The sequence below is a fragment of the Heteronotia binoei genome, chromosome 13 (assembly GCF_032191835.1).
Source record: "Heteronotia binoei isolate CCM8104 ecotype False Entrance Well chromosome 13, APGP_CSIRO_Hbin_v1, whole genome shotgun sequence".
In the NCBI taxonomy this organism is placed as follows: domain Eukaryota; kingdom Metazoa; phylum Chordata; class Lepidosauria; order Squamata; family Gekkonidae; genus Heteronotia; species Heteronotia binoei.
The window spans coordinates 43,620,269-43,636,938 of record NC_083235.1 but is presented as its reverse complement, the minus strand read 5'-3'; the positions used below and the strand labels follow the sequence as shown (position 1 = coordinate 43,636,938).

The 16,670-nt window shown below is 40.5% G+C and overlaps 1 protein-coding gene and 1 pseudogene across 4 annotated transcripts in view; both read right to left on the bottom strand.

Annotated features, from left to right (window-relative positions):
* SCN8A (sodium voltage-gated channel alpha subunit 8) overlaps positions 1 to 16,670 on the bottom strand; it is a 104,648-nt gene that overhangs the window by 72,236 nt on the left and 15,742 nt on the right. For 2 of the 4 annotated variants that reach the window (XM_060252391.1, XM_060252393.1), the window contains exons 2-5: positions 10,849 to 10,966; positions 7,484 to 7,574; positions 6,762 to 6,890; positions 4,207 to 4,298 (exon numbers count right to left, since the gene is read on the bottom strand). In XM_060252391.1, the coding sequence (XP_060108374.1) occupies positions 4,207 to 4,298; positions 6,762 to 6,890; positions 7,484 to 7,574; positions 10,849 to 10,966 (430 nt within the window). Of the gene's footprint in view, positions 1 to 3,968; positions 4,061 to 4,206; positions 4,299 to 6,761; positions 6,891 to 7,483; positions 7,575 to 10,848; positions 10,967 to 16,670 lie in introns of all 4 variants that reach the window. The other 2 variants (XM_060252390.1, XM_060252392.1) reach the window with 1 other exon arrangement.
* Positions 1 to 16,670, bottom strand: part of LOC132581233 (N6-adenosine-methyltransferase TMT1A-like) — a 153,725-nt pseudogene that overhangs the window by 123,628 nt on the left and 13,427 nt on the right.

The following is a 16,670-nucleotide window of genomic DNA, read 5'->3' as shown; positions in this document are numbered from 1 at the left end:
TGATGGCAGGGAGAGAGGGGAGATATCAAGAGTTTCACAGCCTTTTGCTGTCTTGAATGTCTTTTTATTGGAATTTTATAAGTGAAAGTGCATATTCTGTTTTTTTGTTCAAAATCTGTCTGTTGTCTTCCATCTATTTCTTCCCCACAATCAGCTGGGTAAATTGACCACCAATCTCAATTGCTATTTCAGCTCATACAGATTTTGAAGTTAATATTGAAATGATATTATATTCTTATGTAGGTACAGCCAACACTTTTCCTATCAAAGCAACCAACCAAAATGCTTTTCCTCCAGTAGCTGCCCCATTATAACCCATCCTTTTTAACTCCCTGTCCTTTCCTCCAATTTATGAAAATTAAAGGCATTTAATGAACCATTAAACATTTTGACTTGTCACTTTTTTCACCTTCTCAATCTACTACTTGATCCAAACATTTTCAAATACATTTTATTAGTCCCAGTTCTTGAACTGCATCCATTCTCTGACTCATACTCCCCAATGCTTCTTCTCTCCAAATCCCTCAGAGCTTTCATGCAGCTATAATTGATACTAATGTCCCCCTTATTGCTGCTTTCACTGCGTTCCCAGAAGAGTCTGGTTGAAAAAGCTTTGGAACACTGTTCTCTCTGTTTTAATGCCATTCCAGTTTTTCCTATCAAGATTTACACAAGTGGCAATCCCCCCAACCCCTCCTTCTTATGGCATTAAAGCGTACATGCAAATGTGATATATCACAATTTGCCATTTATAACTGATTTTAGTACAAGATCTGAGTTGGGTTTACATTCATGTTAAATGCTTGGTTCATCATTTCTGTTCACTTTTGATGTATAATGCTCGATGAGATGCGCATGACTGGCTCTTCAACTGCTGTTAATTTTATTTTATTTTTACACCTATTCTGTTATTCATTGGAAAGCTCAGACTGTTACCAGTGGCCTCCCATTCGGGACACAGGTTGGGTTCACATGCTCCTAAATTTCAGCAGCTTCTTTAGGATCATTCATTTGGCCAGACCATTCAGTAGTGGCACCAGGGCTTTATTTTGTAGCAGGAACTCCTTTGCATATTAGGCCCTGTACTAAGAGGAATGGCTACATCAGGGTTGTGTGGCCTAATATGCAAAAGAGTTCCTGCTACAAAAAAAAGGCACTGAGCAGTACATTATCTGCCTGTGGATGTAGTTAGTTTTACAACAAGCTAACAGTTTACAAGGCAAATGCACCTTTGGTTGTATGGAGAGAAACTCGTTCACAGTCTTAAGGCTGGGGATGTTGTTATTGTGACACTTCTGAATTCTAATGATACTGGACACATTATTGCTTGGGCTGTTCATTGCCCAGCCTACAGGATGTTTGAAAGAAGCCTTATAAAGACTTTCTGCCTTCCTTATGAAGGCAATTGCTGTGTGCTGCTGACTCACTGTCCCTTCTGTGCAGCTACCTGGGATAAGCCAGTTGCTTCAGGACCAAGCAAAAAAATTGGGGTCCCCTATGAGGCTTTTGAGGGAATCAGTTTAGAGGTTTGCTCAAGAAGAAAAAGTGGCATATATATGTTTCAAATAAATGCATAATATATGGATGCCTTCTATAATCTAGAGGCCAGTTTCCTTTATTTATTGCAGTATATGATTGACTTACATACTACCGATGGAAAGGAGAAAAATCTAACCTTTCAGAAGGATCATGAGTTGTGGGGGGCAGATAGACTTCTGTGGCATTTGTAGTGATAGCAAAGTTTTCTTTTGGACCATGCAAAAGTCTAATCATACAGAATACAGCAGGCATTACAAAAACATTGAAGCAAGCTGGATTATATGAGGCAGGCCCAAGCAAAGGTTAGAAAAGTTATATCATGCACAGGTTTATATTCCAGTTCTATGCAAAGCACATATGTTACTTTCCAATTCAAACATCTATTAAGTGGCCATTGTTATCTAGTAACTCATACAATATAGCAGCAACAACATCTGTTATCTGTGGAATACATGTTAGTGATCTTTTGATCACAGAAATGGCTGCTGCTGTGGGTATTTCAGAGTGTTCTGTGAGTTGTTTGCTCAAATGTACATGAGGCTGGACTGCCACTGTCTTCATGAGAAGAGAAACCTCCTATGGTTCTCATTATTCCCCAGGCACCTTGCACCCCAGGACCTCCATGAGAAGACCCCCCCCCCACCCCTGCCTTCTCTGTGACAATTGGCTCCAATCTGAAAGCCTGAGGTTCTGGTGGATCAGAAGCCAGCTTCCACTCAATGAGAACAGTGGGCAGGTCAGGATATTACCAAGTGGTCCTTCCACCACTAGACCTCCACAGTCTCTCTCAGGATCAGAGGAGGCAGATGACCAGGACTGGAAAGAGGAATGCATACTTGGTGGATCAGGACTCTAGCCATAAACTGGAAAAAAGTGACACCTTAATCCTGGCAGGACCTAAGAATCCCTGCAGGAAGGGGTGGGACTTGCACCTGCCCTATAATTCTTCAGTTGAGTTTCAGCTGTTGCTGGGTTAACACTACAGCTCTCCAATCCCATTTAGGACTCCAACCATCCAGCTCCTAAAATGAGGGTCAGCTTCAGCCTGACCTAAACTGAGCTGCCTTCCAGTTACCCCATGTATTTTCCCTTCACTGGCACTGACAGTGTAGAAGGCCCTGACAGTCATGGGTCTTCCCCAGTTTTCTATCCTCCCCTGCAGGCATTTTCAAACCCTGGAAAGCTTATTCTGAAGGTTGTGGGATCCACATGATCAAGTCAGAAGGGTTGGAAGGGACTGCCTGGGTGGAGGGGGAAAACAAGGAAGAGCCATGATAGATACATGAAGATCTATTATCTCTGTGCGAACAGATTGCTGGATCCAACTCATGAGCAGACAAGTCTTACGAGATTTTTTAAAAGATGAAATAACTGGCAGAGTGTAACATGTGATTCAGCCTTAAGTGAGAGGTCCAAGCTCACATAAATAATTTTCCAGAACAAGGAACAAAAAATCCTGGCTTGAACAGAATCCATGCTGACATCCTAGTTATACCCATAATCTTCCCTGAAGGGACATATCACGCATTACTTAAAGATATCCACTACAAAGGAAAATACAGTTTACCAAAATGTGTGGAGGTCTAACATGAATTCATTATACTATACATATACCAGTTGAGCAGCCAACTTGTATACATGTGGCACAATAAATATTGACACAGCTACGGTATTTCACAAGTGAATGTAAATGTGTCTTTTCTTCTGCATGTGTCTAAGAGAGGTTTGACTCCAGCTTTTAGATTTGCTTTTTCTTCCACCCTAGACTATTCACTGCCACACTATTGAATCAGGTATCAGATGTATCAGAAACAGAAGTGCTTCTGGAGTCTCATTTGGTCTCATAAGTGGGAATTGTCACCATTTACTTTAATTTTTTACACAGTTGTACACTTCTACTCTATGAAAAGCATAGATTTTCATGCAGATTATATAGGGCTGGGTGGGATTGCAGTTAAAGATACATACAATTCCTCATTGTTAACTAGAGCTGGATTTGTCATTTCCTAAACAGGCAAAATTTAAGCAGCTCACCCACCATCCAATATTTTGAAAAAGTTGCCATTTTTGCACTCTTAAATGCTCCTTTTAATAACATTTGTAGTTTTGATTTCTCCTAGATGTGATTTTCCCCATTTAAAAAAAATCTTTTAAAAAATCCATTTACCCTGTGAAAAGATGGCACTCATCATGGTTGTTTCAAAATGTTAAAATGACAACATGGTGGAAATTTTTCATTGACATTCAAGGGGACTTTGTTTTTGACCAGCTATAGAACTTGATTGTTTGAAGGGTCACTTCATGCAGAATGCAAGGTCTTTCAAAAATGTGGCGGTGCCATTTTTGAAAAGGCATGGGACAAGGAAGGAAAGGACACACACCGGAAGTGCAAGACACAGTCACTCTTAGTGGTTAGACGCATTTCTCACCTGGAATGACAGAGATAGTTTTCAAAGCTCGGAGAACTCTGAAAGTTCTCAAGGCTGACACATTCCCAAGGTCCACAAACTCTGTGACATATCTGCAACAAGGGAGGTCACACACAAAGAGACACAATGACAAAAACACACACAAAAATGGGAGTGGGGAATAAAACAACAACTACAGACAAAGCAATACATCACTCACAGGGAGCTGCAACCCAACACCTAACATCAACTGCCTTACCTGGAATTACAGAAATAGTTTTCAAAGCTCTCAGTACCCTGAAGGTGCGCAGAGCTGAAACATTGCCTAGGTTTACAAACTCTGTTATATACCTGCAGAATTAAACCAGAGTTAATGGTACCAATTGGGGTCACCTGGCTTTTTTTTCTTTAGTGTCATGTTCATTTGCAGGGAAAAAAACACAGATTACAAAATTTAAATTGCTTTGGAAGTAGCATTTTTTAAAAAGAAAAGAAAAAGTAAGAGGGAAAGAAAGAGAAACAAGGATGCAAATAAACACACTGCATTCCTAATAAGAGTTGTACCTAAGGTTGCCAACTGGCCAAGCAAAAAATTCTGTCCCTATAATAGAAATTTAATTTGCACAAATCTGCAGCTGACACTTTTTATGGCAGAGTTAAATAATATCACCTGATAATTGCTACAGCTCAAATGGATATTAAAGGGAGATCTAGAAGGGACAGTTTAAAAGTTGTCAACTGTCGTACCTGTCTAAGTCCATTGACTTCAATAGACTTAAAAAGGTATAACTTGCACTGAGAAGTCTCATTTATCACAGGCTGTCTTGCATTAGCAATACTTCCCACTACTGTCTGTAGCAGAATCTGTTTGGCTTATGGACCTCTTTAAGAGTAAGCCAAAATGTGCCCATGGACAATTGGTGAGATCACATTGGGAATTTGGTGCAGCAGTATCCTAGCTTTGAAAAGGCTGGTGCTCTTTGATGTGTACCACAGCAATCACACAGCCCTGCTGAAAGGAGAGGCACAGGTTGGACATGCGCAAGAGGAGCATTTGGACTGCTCCTCATGTGTGGGGTGGGTGCATCACGTGCCCTGGCCATTGACAGCTGGGAAATGCACCCTGCATGCATTTTAGAGATTTGCTACCGGGAAATTCCTGGTAGCTATTTAATCTGGTCTCAGCCTGTCCTAAAACACGGTAAGGATAGATGGGACTCAGGGGGCAGATGTGCACATGTGAGCATGTACATTAAATCTGGAGGGGAGGCATGGCTAGATCAAGCCAAATCTCTCATGTGATTTCACCCAATGTCAACTAGTTGGGAATGTGGTACTAGAAGATAGGCGATCTGGCAGCGTACTAGTAACCAGAGAAACTAGCCAAGAAAACTAAGATGAGCAAAGTAGATCAGAATTTGGCAACTTGGATGAGTTCACCAATTTTGTAATAATCATTTTGTAATAATAGTATGAAAATAAGCAGCTCTAAATACTTATAAATAAATTTGTTTCCTGATTCTGTTGTATAGCCAGTTTGGTGTAGTGGTTAAGTGTGCGGACTCTTATCTGGGAGAACCGGGTTTGATTCCCCACTCCTCCACTTGCACCTGCTAGAATGGCCTTGGGTCAGCCATAGCTCTGGCAGAGTTTGTCCTTGAAAGGGCAGCTGCTGTGAGAGCCCTCTCCAGCCCCACCCACCTCACAGGGTGTCTGTTGTGGGGGAGGAAGGTAAAGGAGATTGTGAGCCGCTCTGAGACTCTTCAGAGTGGAGGGCGGGATATAAATCCAATATCTTCTTCTTCTTGTATAGCACACTAATGAATTATCACCGCAAATTATAGAAATGGTATTTTGTGGCAATTTAAAGATTAACACTGTTTTGTTAAGGTAAATAAATGTTTTTGCCTTTCAGATGCCACAAGACTTTTTGTTGTTTAGAATTATGCAGTGGTCTATTATATCCAGGAAGAAAACCCCAGCATCCTGGATTCTGTTCCCCATTACACTCACTACATGTTGAAAAATCATTTATTTCAATGTTAGTTATGTACCTCCTTTGGATTTTAAGAGCCAGAATTGAGACGTGCAATATCAAAACATCTAATAGTAGAAAATGATCAACACAGTGATCAAATTTAATTTGTCAAAAGTCAATTTCTAGTGGGTTAAGTGCTGCATTCAGTTCAGCAGTGGCCAAACTCATCAGTGCTTGAAACACACTAGAAATGTAATTTCTGTCTCTATGAATGCAGAGATCTACATGCTGCACAGTAGCTAGGCTGCTCTTCACTTATCAGATCTGAAAGACAAACTGACCTAAGTCAAAATAACAAAGCAAATATACACAAAGCAAAAGAAATTAAATAAGATAGCTGAATCATCTTCTTACATAGGCCTGCATCTTTAGCTGTAAATTATTCAATTTTTACTGATCCATTGAATAATAAAAATAAAACTAAAAGAAAGTCCTGAGGCAAAGCAGGATTGAAGAAGGTTTTTGTTAGCTTTCATCTGGGCCAAGAATAATCCAAAACCAACATATAACTTAGAACTGATCTTGGTCAAAAGTGATCTAGAAATAATTGACAGCAGATTGGTCCCAAATATAAGCACAGTAGATTTATGGGGAATGAGCTCAGTCCTGCATCCTAATATGAAAATTTCAGATATTTGAAAGTTATCAGTGATGACACTGAAATGATGGGAGGGGTTATCTGTCACTTTCAGATTTCTTGAAAATCAACTGCCTGCTCCTTCTTTCACTCACATACAGAGCCTGCTGACACAAGGACAGCCAAACATGTAACTTACGCCATCATGATGACACTGAAGTCTAGCCAGTTCCATGGGTCACGAAGAAAAGTGAAACCATCTATGCAGAAGCCTCTTGCAATAATTTTCACAAGTGATTCAAATGTATAAATACCAGTGAACGTATACCTGTCAGAACAAAGAATGACGGAACAGAACAGAAGACAACTTGTTAGAAGGTATGTCCTAACTTCTACGCCCCACCTCTAAGAACTGACCAAATTTCTGAAATATCTGAAATTCTATAGGGTGGCATTTTATAATAAAGAAGATACTTTGACTGGCTGCAATTTAAAACTTTGGGGTTTTAAAGGTCTTTTCTCCTTGGTTTCTACAATTTTGACTGGAAAATCCTTTCATGGAGTTTTGGCAGACATTGCCAGAATCCGGTTGACTTAAGCGATAGCTCTTAAATTATGACTGGCTGGCCTGGAGCATTGTCCGTGGTAAAGGCTAGGCAGGGGGAGTTCCTGGCATGTTTGGATGGCATCAGGAGAGTCTATGTGCCTGGCTATAGCATAAACTTAGGCTCACACTCTTGTCTCTAATTCCACCGTTGTGCCACAGGCCATAATCAAAACTATATCAAGGACATAAGCTACATTGGCATTGTCTTGTATCATGCAGCTCACATACTTGCCTCTCCCTCCCCAAGCGGCTATGCTGAAGAATTAAGCAAGACATTTTAAGAAATTCAAAACAAAATCAGTTCTGTTACTTACTCCACCTGCTTCGACCAGTCCGGTGGGTTACTAAAAGTCATGAACACACAGTTCGTCAAAATAGTGCACATAATGATCATGCTAAATACTGTAGAGGAAAGTCAAGGAAGAAGGAAAGATAACAGATTGCATATTCAGCCCCAAATTAAGAAAAGTCCCCTACTAAAGTTCATTTTATTACACCTGGTAGAAAATCCCAGTACTCTCATCTATGAACATATGAAGCTGCCTTATACTGAATCTGACCCTTTTCCAATACCATTTCCTTTGGCAGGCAGCAGATTTCCTGGGTCTTAAACATTACCTGCTACCCGATCCTTTAAAGCAGAGATGCTGGGGACAAAACCTAAGATCATCTGAATGAAAAATAGATGGTCTACCACTCAGTCACAGCCCCACTGCTCCAATACAGTAGCATATTCTAAGGCTCTGCAGATAATTAATACAGGTGATACTAATGCCTTCCCCTGTAGTCATGGTGGGAAGTTCCTGATCACTGGAGTTCTGGTCCTGCAGAGCATTGTGCTATGAGCTGCCAGATATGAGTGATACAATTCACCAAGGAAGTTCTAGAACTGTCCTGAGGTACATCTCTAGCATGCTATTCTTGGTGAACTAAGCTAACTTTGAACTGCAGCACTACACTAGAACCGGATGAAGAGATGCAAACAACAACAACAACAAAAGTACCAAACTCTGCACAGCCCTTCTACACTACTGTCACTTTTAGAATGCACCAGCTATACCAATCCTTTTAGACTTTTTGCTGCTGTTTAATCATACATCACCATTCTTGCTAAGCCATACCATTTTAGACAGCATGTTGTGTCTTGTATATGGAATGCTCCTTGTATAGAATAACAAATTCACCATTTAAGGGACAAGGATAGTAGCTCATTCGTCTCCACGATATGCTCTCTCTCTCTGTATATGTGTATATTGTGTTGTGTATATATACATTTTTGAATAATATGAGACAACATTTGTACATATGATATCCATTGGCAATTTGAAATGGTGGGCCCAGGAGGAACTGCAGCCTGCATTTCATGTGACTGAGCTTTTGATCTCATATGTGGAACTAGGATTTTTCTGAGAAGGAGGAGGAAAAATTCAATCCTTCAGTTAAAAATTTAAAAATACACACATACATACTGAAGGCGTTTCATACATAAGGACTAACAGAGCAATCCTAAACAGAGTTGTACCCTTTTGAAGCCTACTGACTTCCACAGACTTAGCAGAGTGTGACCCATCTCAGGACTGCAGTGCAAATTATTTCTGAACTGATCTTACGCTGTTATGGCAGGACAGAAAGTGGAAGTGAATCTGATTTTGGCCAAGTTGGGATTTACCTCTACATTACAGACTGATTCAACCCCACACATAAATCAATCTACCACTGAAGAGTGAAAACAAAAACATCACCTTTCACCTTTGGATATCACTGCTTAACGCCTAACTTCAAGACTGTAAAACTGTAATGTAAGCAGAGAAAAGCTTTCACCTTTGATTTCATACTATTTCACAGTGATTCTTTCAGAGATATGTCCTGGGCAATTCCCCAAGAGTACAGATCCAAAAAAAGATTCACTAGTTCATTAGAAAGAAACAATTGGGTTCTACAATTCTGAACATTTTTTTAAATTATAAAAACACTGAGTGCCATCCCATTAAGGCACAGTAGACATTTGTAAACCATGCAAAATTTACTAGATATCTATGAAAAATAATTACATTATATAATAAATATCATCATCCATATGTTCAATTATCAAGTGTTTGTATATTATACCCTCCTGTCATACTTCTTGTCATTGTACAGCAAACTGGTCTATGCTGCAGTTTGGAAATTATACTATAATCATGAGTCATAGCTGCCTGGACTCTCCTGGAGACAATTGGTGAGCATATACAGAACCATTTCTAATAAATATTGAATCAGTTTCCTGCATCTGGAAATTTTGTCCAAGTATTCAAAGGACATCCTGAATCATTCTTTTTCCTGTCAGGGGATAAGCAGCTTAACCGTACCTCCCTCCAACATTCTTCAGTTTGAACATCGCATTGTGAATCATGAACAACCCTACATTCATGATGAACTTTAGTTTGTTAGATGGTTTGCGCCTATCACTAATCCTTAGAGATAAGACATTCAGAAAGAAATGGGTTAAATGTCATATTGCCACTCCTGATTACTGTTACCTGTGCCTGTTTTTCATTTAAAAATTCAGAAGACTACTATAATTATATCTAATTTGGAAACATAGCCCCACCAATGCAGAGTGAAAAATCCACAACATAAGGCCATATTGAGATGGGTGGGGACTTGGACTTGGGGAAATCCCCATGTTTGCAGAAAAATTCCACAACATGAAAAAATGTGATTTTTTAAAAAGACAAGACTTGTAAAAGTTTTATATATAAATCTGAATTTACTCCTGGGAGAACAGAGTTATAACGAGGGCACTCTATTTTACTAATGTATTCTATTCTTCAATGAATTCTTTACCTCCTGACTAGACTACTGTAACTTGCTCAACATAGGGCTACCCCTGAGCGTGACCCGGAAACTCCAACTGGTCCAGAATGCAGCAGCTCGAATCCTTACAGAGACACCAATGAGAACACATATTCAATCTGTGCTCCACCAGCTGCCCTGGCTCCCAGTTGAATACTACATCAAATTCAAGGTTATGGTATTGACCTTCAAGGCCCTAAATGGTCTGAGACCAACATATCTGAGGGACTGCCTCTCCTGGTATGTACCCCAAAAGGCACTTCCCTCAGCTGAGAACTTACTGGTGATCCCTGGCCTAAAGGCTGTCTGGCTATCTGCGGCCGGGGCCTTTTAGGCTCTGGGAATTTGTTCCAAAGAACCTTAATTTTATTGTTAAAATTTTCCTTTACCATATTGCTAACCTCTATGATGCCCCCCCCCCATGGCCAGTGGAATTGTGGTGCATGAAGACCTGCATTGAATGGTCTTGACTGATGTGGTAGAATGTTATGGAGGGCAGAGGGAGTTGTTGCCATAAGGAAGCCATTTTTCAGTGGTTTCCCCCTGACAAATGTAATGTTATAACTCACGCAATAAAACATCCAATAGCAAAATCTTAGACCCAAATGTTAATATATCGCAAATGCACACCCATACATATGACCTATGCCACTTCTAACAATATAACCTCTAACCGAGTTGCCTAGACATCTTGAATATTCTTGTGACGTATTTATATCATTATATATTGGATGAAAGACATATACACCATGTGGCATACTTTTAAAAATCAGCACTGGAAACAAACAAAAGCAGGGAATATGGGGACTGAATAGGCAAATTATACTATTTTTAAAAGGATATGAATGTATCAAAATTTTAATAGCTATTCTCCTAAGCAGATTAAAAGGACTTAAAATGTACAAGGCAGGCGTGGCACTAAATCGGAAGAGTGTTTTGCCTCTGTTTAGTACTACAAAGGTCTGCAGAAAAAAGAGAGAAAGAAAGAGAAGTTATACAGTGTTGCAAAACAATTTAAAACTGCATTATACATGGCTGATATTAATATTGTTTTAAAATATAGTTGTATTGGTCATATGAAGCTGTCATGAGCTCTTTAAGTTGGTAATATGAATATACATAAAAGCAAATGGACGAGTTAGGATTGTTACAAAACAAATGTATAAATGTGAAGAATCTTCAATCATAGATCTGTTTCTAAATAAAATCTGGTGATAGAGATAATAGCAAAACGGACTATGCCACTTTAAGGGGGAGTCGTATTTTGAAAGGCTTTCCAATGTTGAAAATTGGCCACATGTAATAAGCTAATGTGTCAAGGAGACAGACTTAAGAGTAGCCTTCTCTTTTGTGCTGGCTTACTATAGACAAAACCAAGCCCTGTGGCGCAGAGTGGTAAGCTGCAGTCCTACAGTCCAAACTCTGCTCATGATCTGAGTTTGATCCCAGTAGAAGCTGGGTTCAGGTAGCTGGCTCAAGGTTGACTCAGCCTTCCATCCTTCCGAGGTTGGAAAAATGAGCACCCAGCTTACTGGGGGGAAAGTGTAGATGACTGGGGAAGGCAATGGCAAACCACCCTGTAAAAAGTCTGCCATGAAATGCGACGTCACCCCAGAGTCGGAAATGACTGGTGCTTGCACAGGGGACTACCTTTACCTTTACTATAGACAATGGGATTATTGAAAAATATAATCTATCCCCATCTACAGTTTGAAATAATATAGCTCAGAATTCTACTACTATGTATGATATAGAATCAATCTCAAATAGGAGGGCACAGCTAACAGTAACAGTAATTTCCTTAATTTGGCTGGAAGAATTCCTGAGATCTCTTCCACCTACCTTGTTTTGCTCTTTCCTAGCTGACAAACGCATTCAATTCTTTTTCTTTTACTGAGGACTCCATACTTTTCTATTATGTATTATGATGCTTTGTGTTTATTGCTATTCTGATGTGCTATTAATGGTAGTTAACACATACACTTTGAGGTGGAGAATTAATTTGTCCCCCTGAAGCAACAGTCTTCAGACTGGAAAAGGACACTGACTCAAATCCAGGATCAAGGAAATGTCCCAAAGAAACCCATGCCATCAGGATCCACATCACACACACACCTGAAACCTTGGATCACCTTTGTACACCCTATAGTATTTGTGGGCTGTGCCCACAGGGCATTGATGCATGCACAGACGATGCACAGTTTCATAGGAGCAGAGCATGCACCCATGTCTTTGAAATTGTGGAGTAACTGCATACTCTCACAGACCATTCCTCAACATCGAAAAAAGAACCAATGGCTTTGTGTAGATTTAACACAGAGCCATGCTTTATGCTTGCTCTATGAAACCAGAATTTTGCTCACAATGAAACTTCAAATTCTGATTTGCCTTGACAAATACTGTTGTCAGAATTTTAGCTCTTTCCCCACCTCTCCTGCAGTGATATGGCTACATAATTAAAAAAAAAAAATCAAAACTAGCCATACTGATGTGTCTCTATTCAGAACCTCTAGAGTGTAGACAATGTGATATCATTCATGGTTCACCTTCTTAACTTGTGCTTCAGTGACCACAAATCTAAATAAACTCGTTTCAAAAGGACCAGATGGTTGCCTATTGTCCATATATTTACCAGTACTCCAAACACACTCTTGTGTTTGACTTTTGGATATTTATGTCATTTTATTTGGCTGTTACAGAGTTTTGTATCTTACTGAAATGTCTATCGTTACAGTGGACATGAATCAGAGAGAGGGCCAATGTACAATGATGAGCACAAAGATACATGATATACCACTGCATTACATAGAGGCAAACCAGGATTTGCCATTGACTTTGCCTCAAGGAGAAACTGAAAGCAGCCAGAGCTCTGTGATGAGTATACCTGCATGCTGTGTAAGTATGAAAACAAATATTTATCACTCTTTACAATTCAGGGGTGTCAAATATGCAGCCCGGGGGCTGAATCAGGCCCCCGAGCGAAAGGCTATCATCTGCTTCCTTCTCCCTCTCTCTTGCTTCCTTCTGCATAACAGCTTGCTATGCAAGGCTTGCTCAATCACACAGGAGCTACAGAGCAAATTCTCTATTTTCTCCATTGGCTGAGGCTCCTCCCTTTGGGAGGAGAGGTGGAGGGATGGAGAGCTTGCTTTGCTAGGCTCTCTCAATCTCACAGCAGACCTACTGAGCCAAGCCTCTCTTCCTTTTATTGGCTGAGGCTCCTCTCCCTCCTCATCCCCTGGGGAAGGAAGGAAAGAACCAGAGCTTCCTTTGCCCAGTTCCCTGGATCCCATGGGAGAGCTACAAAGAAAGCACTTTTAAGACCAATTAGTGATAATGTTTTAAGCATGTTTTAAGTTTGGTTTTTTTTAAAATCATTAATTGTGTTTGTGTCCTTTGTGTTTGCAGGAGGGAGGGGCAGCTAGGCAGTCTATAGCAGGGCTGTGTGTCTGTGCACCCAGCTTCTCTCTGCCCCTCGTTCTACCCAGGGGGAAGCAGAAGTGCACATACACATACTTGGTCTGGAGGTGTCTGTAATTTAATTAGCAGCACCCCCCAACCAGTGCCCCAGCACCTTCTAGAAAAAAAAATCCTGGATATGGCCTTGTAACATCTAGACCATGCTGTAATATGGTGAAAACATCCCCCCCCCCAAAAGGGGGTGCTTGAGCACTAACAAGAAAACTGATTTTTTTTAAAAAAAAGCACCACTGAAAAGCCAGTTTTTCAAACACACCAAGACCATGGAAACCCAAACCTTGTCTGAAGTGATGGACTGCTGCTTCTGTGACAAAAGGATATGTTGCGCTCAATAGATAAACGTCCATTACAAAATATGCATACAGGTGGTACGTATCTCCTATACTGTGCACCCTGTGTCAGAGATAATGAGCACAATCCAGAGACAGCCAGTTGCAAACAAGTCCCACTGAAATATCTTTCTTTCCCAACAAATTCAGAACAGCATCAAGACAGCCATAATGTTACAATGAAACCCATATAAAGAATATACTAATCCTCTCTAATAGTAAGACAGATGGCTCCATGCCAATATCAATCAATCTATTTATTTGGCCAATGACCACTGCCACCATGAAGCCATTGCCACCATGGGTCCCAAGGCAGCTGCCTTGGTTGTCCATTCGCTAAGACCAACCCCAGAACCAAATCCAGCTTTTCTGGACACCAGGCTAGATAATTAACAATTCATTTACTATTTCTACTCTCATTATTCAAGTGCAACAAACCTTTGAATTACAGCATGGAAATGGACCAAATATAGTTTGGAGCTTGAAGGCAACAAGCATTTGAGCTTTCAATGCTGAAAGTTCAAACATTCAAAGTTGAATGTTCAATTGAACTTTCAATGTTCAAAATGTTTCATATATGTACATTATGTTGTTCTAATCCATCCAACATAGGCCAGTATTGGAGTGGAGCCAATAAAATATTAACAGCCCTATACTTAAACAGAGTGTTGCCCTGCTAATCCAGTTAGTTGCACTGGGGCCTGGAGGTCCTGGAGACTAGCAGCCCCATTAATGAAAGTGAAGATCAAACTGAGCAAATACATAATTCTGAGGGAGTAGATACAAATGTGGACACAAAGGCTATAGTTACATCTGTGCTGTACCTTGAGCAAGTGTGGAAGACAAGGAGGCTTGAGTCCAGACTAGCTTTGCCACAAGACAAAGAATTTCTGGCTGCAGAGTGCAGCTTTCTCAACTCATCCCTCCTGTGACAGACCAAAATGCCCCCCCCCCCCGCCCAAATCCTATTCCTTGGAGTCCCACATTCCCCCAGGAACAGGAATTGGGAGGGAATTTTGTGCTGCCATGGGTGGAGAGGAGATGGAAGAGTGATGTTCTGTGGGTGGAAATCCTTGTGCCTGTGGAAGCATTAGTCTGGATCCAAGCCAAGAACTTAGCACAGTGGGGATAACTCAGTGCAGTCCTTTTTTCAGCAAGTTGAAAATGAGCTTCTGCTTGTGCAAGAACACTTATGCAAGCAGAAAAGGACTGTCGGATATAGGCTGCTATTATTATTATCTCTGTATTGCAGTTGGGAGTGGCTTGCCTTGGGGTAAATCTATGGCAAAGATGAGTATTGAACTGCCAACCTTACGGGCCATCGTTTTAGTTGGTACATTACCGCAGACTCTGGCCTAATTCATAAAAACAAAGACTTATACAATCAAGGGCAATATCAACAAGGAATCAAGGTAGGGAGTCAACATTACATCTCAGAGTATACACAATATTTTGGAATCTACCCCATACCACAAGGGAAAGATCTTTACTACTCCCTCTTTCCCTTAAGTACCTGGGATCTGCCAACAAGAAAAAAGAAAAAAAAAACACCTCCAAATTCACATACAAACTAAGGAGGGAGAGGAAGGGGCCAGAACAAATTTATGTATGTGTCACTCCATACAAAAGAAAAGAAAAAAAATACTTATTCAAAGGAAGTATCAAAAGAAAATCAGGGCAGGAAAAGTCAACATTACATCCCAGGTTTAATCAGAAAACAACCCCCACAAAATACTCTAAAAACGACTCCATACCACAGGAGAGGAACCTCTTCTGCAGCTCCCTCCTTGAAGTATCTCTATTCTTTCCAGTTTTACCATAGAGTTTCTGGTGATTCCTGGAGTGATGTAATGTTGCTAGAGCAATGTGACTTCACTTCTGTTTCTTCTCAAAGGTGCGATTGCTGTGTGCACAATGTGGCTGCCCCTATGTCCCAGCCCCCAAATCTCCTGGTGGTTGCCTGACAAGCCTACCCTGGAGGACTATGGAGCTGATGATATTGTTTTCATATGATATACAGGCTGCATCTGGATGGTGTGAGAGGGCTGAAAGATTCAGCCCTATCTAAAGGTATATAATAGAGCAACCTTATCTGAAACTATATAGAGTAAATACCTGCAAGGGAGACTGCCTGAAAACCCTATGTATTGCCTTAAGTTCTATCCTGGAAGAAAGGAGAAATATAATCAAATAAATGTTTGGATAGAGCAGACCACATCCATATCTGCTTTCTTTGCTACACTCCACTTGAAACTCAATTATCATGTCTTTCATTTGCTCATTTCCCCAAATAAGAGTTTGCTCCCACTTTGCTCACTCACTTTTAGCATCGTTGTATTTCAGAGTCCTGCTCAATCTTTAAATTAATTAAAAATTGATGGGACTACCATTTTGCTAGTGGTAGGTAGGGGAAACTGGTGAGGATAGGACCATACCAGCTGTCCAGTGAATACACAAATTAGTATGAAGGTATCCAAGAAGAAGAATGCCAATCTGAAAATCAGAAATTGCCACCAGAGAAAATGTAGAATTGTTATGTGGAGAATCTGGATTAATGTGCTCTAAAGGGATTTATAATTCATGCCTGCCATGGACATCAGAATCCCCATGGCAAGTTCACCCTTTCTTGCCATACCACTTAGTGGGGCTCATTGTGCTGAGGTAGAGAATTGTAAAGTGAATTGCTTTGCCCATGATGGATAGCAATGCCACTCACTAGCTGGGACAGGGGCTTCCATGATGAATTTAGTGGACTATATGGCTGGGGTGTTCCCAATGGGGATACCAATAATATATAGCTTAACGCACTGAATGGCCCAAAGTTACTAACAGTGCAGTCCTAAACAGAGATCGCTTT